The sequence below is a fragment of the Triticum aestivum genome, chromosome 1D (assembly GCF_018294505.1).
Source record: "Triticum aestivum cultivar Chinese Spring chromosome 1D, IWGSC CS RefSeq v2.1, whole genome shotgun sequence".
In the NCBI taxonomy this organism is placed as follows: Eukaryota; Viridiplantae; Streptophyta; class Magnoliopsida; order Poales; family Poaceae; genus Triticum; species Triticum aestivum.
Genome location: NC_057796.1, coordinates 116,948,693 through 116,956,663, shown reverse-complemented (window position 1 = coordinate 116,956,663; position 7,971 = coordinate 116,948,693). Strand labels below are relative to the sequence as shown.

Genomic DNA, 7,971 nt, shown 5'->3' with positions numbered 1-7,971 from the left:
ATATGGAACTTGGGATGTCAAACTTGGGTACCTAATCTACTCCCGTGAGAAGTTTCGTGAAGAATATCCATGATATTCTCAGTAAAAAGTTTTTAAAAGTTCTTATGTATAGTAAAAACTGTTTGGATGGACCGTAGATTGGAATGCATTTTCTTTATCACGGATGCCACGTATTTCATTTCTTCACAAAACTAAACACGAGAGTAGAATGGACACCCAGATTTGATATCCCAAAATTTCAGTTTTTTTCCTGACATTTTCTGATTTTTTTTTCAAATTTAATAAGTACTTCCTCTGTTTTGAAATAAGTGTCTTTAATTTTATACTAACTTTAATATTTTTAGTAGTATTATATAAGGGCCTTGGCACCCGAGAGCTCCCATGCATCTCGCCGGCGATATACTATCACTATCACAAAATAAATAAATGAATGAATGTTGTTGAAATGTGATGACAAATCTCAAATCCTTTTCCATGCACGGAGCTACGAGATGGAAGAAGATTCCGAGCCCCAATCAAATTTCGTTAGACCAGAAAGAGAGGAGTAAAGAAAGAGGCCACCGACGGGCATTGACAGCGGCGCCTCAACCGCCATTATTGGGACAAGAACGGATTACCAGACGGATTAGTTTAATGCAAAGCCCGAGCCGAGCCAGCTGCGCTGTTTACACTCCATCGCTCCCACGCTCTGCACAAAGGTGGCTTCCAGGAATCGCTGAAATAGGAGACAAAGGACAACACTTTTTTTCCTCTGTGCCATGACAAGATAGGAGGAGTGGAGGAGGAGGAGCAGCAGCAGCAGCGGCATTGCAGAAGCAAGCTGAGAGAGAGCTCGCGCGCGGGGGTATCCGGGAATGGTGGCGATCTCCACCGATTCCTCTCGGATCTAGAGCGGCAGCTCGGCATCTCCGTGCCTCTCTCTCTCTCTCGCCTTCGTCACCGCCGCCGGTGGGGTGTGAGGGCGGCCGGAGAGCGGGGAGATGGCGGCCAACCGGGGGATGGTCGCGGGGTCGCACAATCGCAATGAGTTCGTCATGATCCGCCACGACGGCGACGCGCCCGCCCCGGTACGTTTGTCTTTCCCCTTCTCTCTTCCGGCCTGCCTCGGTGCCTTAATTCGTCGGCGCCATTTCTGTTCGTCACGGCTCGTTCATGCGGTGCGCGTGTCAGCGTGTCGGTGGATCTGGTGCGCGCGAGCCGGTGGATCTAGGTTGCGGTGTTAGGTGTAACAGCTCGAATTTCCCCCGATTACGCATGAATCTATGGGGGTGCTCGTGCGTTGGATTCGTAGATTTGCCGCATTTCTCCTGTCCGTTAATGGTGGCCCCGTTCATGTGAGGAATTGACGAGCGGTGGAGCAATTGGGAGATGTTCAGCGTCGGGGTTATCCGTGCCCCCCAACCCCCACACCCACAACCACAAACTGTTCCTTTCAATGCCATGCCAGTCATGGCATGGGGATTATCTGTTCCAGACCTCACCGATATATTGGGACCATGTTCAGTATTCACTGATCAGCCTACCTTACCTTAACATCGTGCAATTCATGCCATTCCCGATTTTGGATCATAGTTTCAACTTTAAGCCAAGAAGATGACTTATTGCTGATCGATTATGGTACATGGGGGATTGCTGTCTCTCCTAGCAAGCTGTGTAATTTCGCACGGGTGTGTGCTGACCTTGTTTTGATCTTATTGATGCAGGGTAAGGAGGTAAAAGGCGCGGGTGGTCAGGGCTGCCAGATATGTGGTGACACTGTTGGCGTTTCGGCCAGCGGCGATGTCTTTGTTGCCTGCAATGAGTGCGCCTTCCCGGTCTGCCGCCCTTGCTATGAGTATGAACGCAAGGATGGGGTCAAATGCTGTCCTCAGTGCAAGACTAGATACAAGAGGCTGAAAGGTTTGTTTCTATACAACATGTTGATTTGTTGTGTGATCTGTATGAGAATTGCATATGGAAGTCTGCTTTCTGCTTGCTTTATATGAGCCAAAGTTGTGGTATACTATTGCTTGTTGCTCGACATATAAAATTAAACCCATCCACCTCATATTCTTATGTTTTTGTTTATAAATCATGCTAATTGATGTATACATCACTCGTTGACAAAATTCAGGTAGCCCCCGAGTTCCGGGAGATGAGGAGGAAGAAGATGTTGATGACCTGGACAATGAGTTCAACTACAAGCAAGGGAATGGCAAAGGTCCAGAGTGGCAGCTGCGGGGTCAAGGAGAAGACATTGATTTGTCTTCATCCTCTCGCCATGAACCTCATCATCGTATTCCTCGGCTGACAAGTGGACAACAGGTAAATACCTATCATTCAGACACTTGGCTTTTTCATGCATTGATGAAATCTGAGTTTGTTTCTGTAAGAATTCCTTGCTCTTGTGCATTAATGCATTGAAAATCATTTTCAGATCTCGGGGGAAATCCCCGATGCTTCCCCTGATCGCCACTCTATTCGCAGCCCAACATCAAGCTATGTCGATCCAAGTGTCCCAGGTATATTCTTATCTATCATAAATAGCTTCTTTTGGAGAATTTGTCTGCTCATCTGATGAAAATATTAACATTTCTCTACTATGATATCAGTTCCTGTGAGGATTGTGGACCCTTCGAAGGACTTGAACTCCTATGGGCTTAACAGTGTTGACTGGAAGGAAAGAGTTGAAAGCTGGAGGGTTAAGCAGGACAAAAACATGATGCAGGTGACCAATAAATATCCAGATGCAAGAGGAGGAGGAGGAGACATGGAAGGAACTGGCTCAAATGGCGAAGATATGCAAATGTATAAATAACCTGTCTCCATTGTAATCAGTGACTATTCTGATACTTTATGTTTCTGAGTTGATTAGGATCTATAATTTTTCTCTTGACTATGCTTTACCTGTAGTGTTGTTACACTTTGTTGTTCGATTGGAAATGACTCAATGAAACTGAGATATCTGTACTTGTCTTTGCAGGGTTGATGATGCACGTTTACCTCTGAGCCGTATAGTGCCTATTCCTGCAAACCAGCTCAACCTTTACCGGATAGTGATCATTCTCCGACTTATCATCCTGTGCTTCTTCTTCCAGTATCGTGTGACTCATCCAGTGCGTGATGCTTATGGATTATGGCTAGTGTCTGTTATCTGTGAGATTTGGTTCGCCTTGTCTTGGCTTCTAGATCAGTTTCCAAAATGGTATCCAATCAACCGTGAAACATACCTTGACAGGCTTGCATTGAGGTAAGTTACGACAAATGGGTCTACATTTATTCATGATTTTTGGCACCATAACATCTTTCATTAACATTATGTGTCCTGAGGTGCGTAATCTAATGTTGCAGGTATGATAGGGAGGGAGAGCCATCACAGCTGTGTCCCATTGATATCTTTGTCAGTACAGTGGATCCACTGAAGGAACCTCCCCTGATCACAGCAAATACTGTTCTGTCCATTCTTGCTGTGGATTACCCTGTCGACAAAGTGTCATGCTATGTTTCTGATGATGGTTCAGCTATGTTAACGTTTGAGTCGCTCTCAGAAACTGCAGAATTTGCTAGGAAGTGGGTTCCGTTTTGCAAGAAGCACAACATTGAACCAAGGGCCCCGGAGTTTTACTTTCAGCAAAAAATAGATTACCTAAAGGACAAAATCCAGCCTTCTTTTGTGAAGGAAAGACGAGCAATGAAGGTAAGCTACATACCACATGCTTAGATTGCTCTTTCCCCAAATTCTGCTTGGATATTAACTTTGGGGTATGCTTTGTTTCAGAGAGAGTACGAAGAATTTAAAATACGAATCAATGCACTTGTTGCCAAAGCCCAAAAAGTGCCTGAAGAGGGGTGGACCATGGCCGATGGCACCGCTTGGCCTGGGAATAACCCTAGGGACCATCCTGGCATGATTCAGGTACCTTTTACTTCAATGCGGCTGTCGCTTGAAAATAATGTCAACCTAATTTGAATCTTATGTATTAAACTTACTTTTTGTGGAATTCAGGTGTTCTTGGGGCACAGTGGTGGCCTTGACACTGATGGTAATGAGTTGCCACGGCTTGTGTATGTCTCTCGTGAAAAGAGACCAGGTTTCCAGCATCACAAGAAGGCTGGTGCAATGAATGCACTGGTATGTGTTCTCTTCTGCAAATTTACTTGTGTACATTGCATTGGATTTTATCTGGTTCGTTGCTAATTATACGATTACATACCTTTTGCTGGTTGGCAGATTCGCGTATCTGCTGTATTGACAAATGGTGCCTATCTTCTTAATGTGGATTGTGATCACTACTTCAATAGCAGCAAAGCTCTTAGAGAAGCAATGTGCTTCATGATGGATCCCGCTCTAGGAAGGAAAACTTGCTATGTCCAATTTCCACAAAGATTTGACGGCATTGATTTGCACGATCGATATGCTAATCGCAACATAGTTTTCTTTGATGTAAGTCTGGTGCTGTCTGTGTTCATCATGACGACATCACTTTCTTGTCTCTTACATGCTTTTCCTCTTTGCAGATCAACATGAAAGGTTTAGATGGCATTCAGGGTCCAATGTATGTCGGGACAGGATGCTGTTTCAATAGGCAGGCCTTGTATGGCTATGATCCTGTATTAACTGAGGCTGATTTGGAACCTAACATTGTTGTTAAGAGCTGCTGCGGTGGCAGAAAGAAAAAGAGCAAGAGCTATATGGATAACAAAAACCGTATGATGAAGAGAACCGAGTCTTCTGCTCCCATCTTCAACATGGACGATATAGAAGAGGGTATAGAAGGTATGTGCTTGCAATTTTTAAAACAAGCGCTGTATATACTGAATCCCTACAACATTATGCTTCTATTTAGTCTCCCTTTTGGTTCTTGAGATTCTGAGCTATGACTTGCTTCAACTAATCACTCTTTCTGAATCTCACCAGGTTATGAGGATGAAAGGTCCATGCTTATGTCCCAGAAGAGATTGGAGAAACGATTTGGTCAGTCTCCTATATTTACTGCATCCACCTTTATGACTCAAGGAGGCATACCACCTTCAACGAACCCAGCTTCCCTACTAAAGGAAGCCATCCATGTCATCAGCTGTGGATATGAGGACAAAACCGAATGGGGAAAAGAGGTTAGTGTGAGAGTCATAGTTTCCCTCATTCTTTTCTCTAAGTCTATGCTGAGATATGAAACTGGAAGTGAGATTTTCTTTTATGTTGTTTCAGATTGGCTGGATCTATGGTTCAGTTACTGAAGATATTCTTACTGGGTTTAAAATGCACGCAAGAGGATGGATATCAATCTACTGCATGCCACCGCGGCCTTGTTTCAAGGGTTCTGCACCAATCAATCTCTCTGACCGTCTTAATCAAGTTCTCCGATGGGCTCTTGGGTCTGTTGAAATTCTGTTTAGCAGACATTGTCCTATCTGGTACAATTACGGTGGGCGGTTGAAACTTCTGGAGAGGGTGGCTTACATCAACACCATTGTTTATCCAATAACATCCCTCCCACTTATTGCCTATTGTGTCCTTCCTGCTATCTGTCTGCTCACCAACAAATTTATCATTCCCGAGGTTAGTAACAAGAAACCCTTTTGCATTATTGTTATCTGCATTATGTCACTTGATATGTTGTTAATGACCACGAGAGAAAAATGTTTTGGCTGATCATATTTTATATTTCGGCAGAGCTCTGTCCTTCTAGTTAAATCTCTGCATAGCTAAAACTCTTACCATCAGGTGTCTTCGTGTCAGAAAAACTTCTGATGCTCATATCCTTTTTTTTTCCTTCTGATACGCAGATCAGTAACTATGCTGGGATGTTCTTTATTCTTATGTTTGCCTCCATCTTTGCCACTGGTATATTGGAGCTCCGATGGAGTGGTGTCGGCATCGAGGACTGGTGGAGAAACGAGCAGTTTTGGGTTATTGGTGGCACATCTGCCCATCTTTTCGCAGTGTTCCAGGGTCTGCTGAAGGTGTTGGCCGGGATCGACACCAACTTCACGGTTACCTCGAAGGCAAACGACGAGGACGGCGACTTTGCCGAGCTATATGTGTTCAAGTGGACCAGTCTCCTCATCCCTCCGACCACCGTCCTTGTGATTAACCTGGTGGGCATGGTGGCAGGCATATCATATGCCATCAACAGCGGTTACCAGTCCTGGGGTCCACTCTTTGGAAAGCTCTTCTTCTCAATCTGGGTGATCCTCCATCTCTACCCCTTCCTCAAGGGTCTCATGGGGAAGCAGAACCGCACGCCAACCATCGTCATTGTTTGGTCCATCCTCCTCGCCTCCATCTTCTCCCTCCTGTGGGTGAAGATCGACCCTTTCATATCCGATACCCAGAAAGCCGTCGCTATGGGGCAGTGCGGCGTCAACTGCTGATCGGCGCCGGAGAGTATCTTCCCCCCTCGTGTAAATACCGGAGGGGGGTTAGATGGGATTTTTTGTTGTTGTAGATGAAGATGGAGTTTTATCTAAATTATTGCCCCTTTGTTAGTAGTACCCTTTCCTACGAAACCTGCAGCGTACATTGTGATTTTTCCTGCTCTTCTTCCATTTGTGATACTACCTGTTGTTTGTTGCTTATAGAGTATATTATGTCAGAACGTATTTACACACTATGGCATCAACTATTTATAAGGCAGCTGTTCATCAACTCTTCTGCAATCCTGGTGTCAACCGTGCCAAGGAATATGAATTGTCATGCATCCGCTTGATTGTGATTGTTCTTTGTGTTGGTTAAAAATTTGGCATGAACCGATGGGTGGCGATATTTCAGTTAATAATGTTTGGTAGATTGAACTATTGCTATTAGCTTGCTTTGATGCTTGAAACACTGCCATTCGGCACCGAGCCGTACAGCCTATGAAATCGAGGGCCATTCCCGAGATCGGAGAATAGCATAACACGGGCTCATCTACACGTGCGTGTACAGTAAATTTGTCAAAATCAGCAAAAAGAAAAATAATCAAAGAAATCAGATCCCCCCCCCCCCCCCCCCCCCCCTGCATCTAAGATGCTTGAGTGCGCAAGGTGTGTGCAACTTTTCAGTGTTAGGACATTTGAGGAGCACGTGAAAAAGAAAATTTCTAACTCAAAGAAACTTTGAAAAACTGCATTGTTTAGTCTTGATTTTTTTGTGCATGAGCTTCTCGAATGTCATTTGAGCATGAAAAATTGCACGCTCATAAAAAACTCGAGCTTCTTAGATGTAAAATAGTTCTTTTTTTGTGCATTTTCTGCTATTTTCTTCTTTGAATTTACCGTTCATCGGGAGCGGCTCAGATGTGGATTACCAGCCCATTCCCCGCTCTCCTTTCCTTGGTCTGGGGCGTGGAGGCATAATCCTTTGTATACTGTTCATTTCTACAGCTACTATTCACCACTGTAGCTACTGTAGATGCAAGGTTGGCCCGGGGCGTTCATTGATCTTGGCTATGCAACTGCGCTTATCCCTCTTGATAGTCGCTTGGGAGCTCATGAGTCCTCTCTCCCTCACGTCTTGCGACCTTGCAGACCTGTGCGGAGATGGGTTAGGAAGCCCGGTTCGTCAATGTGTGGAGATGGCTTAGGAGCTCGTACAACAATTTTTGAGAGGGGGGGTGTGCAAAGATTATACCTTTTCTAATAAAGCACCTCCAAAAAGAATATCCTTGGACATTTTGTGATAGGATCTCCCTTACAGTAGTATGGATTAACAACACTAGCTCTCAATTACAGGCTTGATTCGAGTACAAGAATGGAGGAACTAGGGTTCGGAGGAAGAAGGGAAAGTGGTAGCCGCCGCCGTCTTCATGATCCACTGGATGCATCTGCCTCCGAAGGCTGGGGCTTAAGTGGTCACCGTGCGGGCCTGGGCTGCTGTCACCCACTCCGGGCCCAACACTCGCTTGTTGGCCACGCGTGCACGCTTGGGCCGTGCACCGTGGGCTGGGTCGTCTCCAGGGTTGCTGACATCCTCCCCTCCTTGACCAGCGGCTTGCCCCCAAGCCGCCGCCA

General features: G+C 45.3%; 1 protein-coding gene across 1 annotated transcript; it reads left to right on the top strand.

The window, feature by feature from the left end:
- Positions 1-695: 695 nt before the first annotated feature.
- Positions 696-6,628, top strand: LOC123180675 (probable cellulose synthase A catalytic subunit 1 [UDP-forming]). Its single transcript, XM_044592776.1, has 14 exons — positions 696-1,067; positions 1,704-1,899; positions 2,114-2,304; positions 2,417-2,501; positions 2,592-2,787; positions 2,963-3,229; positions 3,331-3,676; positions 3,758-3,895; positions 3,986-4,111; positions 4,211-4,423; positions 4,498-4,756; positions 4,898-5,094; positions 5,189-5,539; positions 5,767-6,628. The coding sequence occupies exons 1-14, from the start codon at positions 981-983 to the stop codon at positions 6,352-6,354; spliced, it is 3,240 nt and encodes a 1,079-aa protein (XP_044448711.1). The 5' UTR covers positions 696-980; the 3' UTR covers positions 6,355-6,628.
- The last annotated feature ends 1,343 nt before the right edge of the window (positions 6,629-7,971 follow it).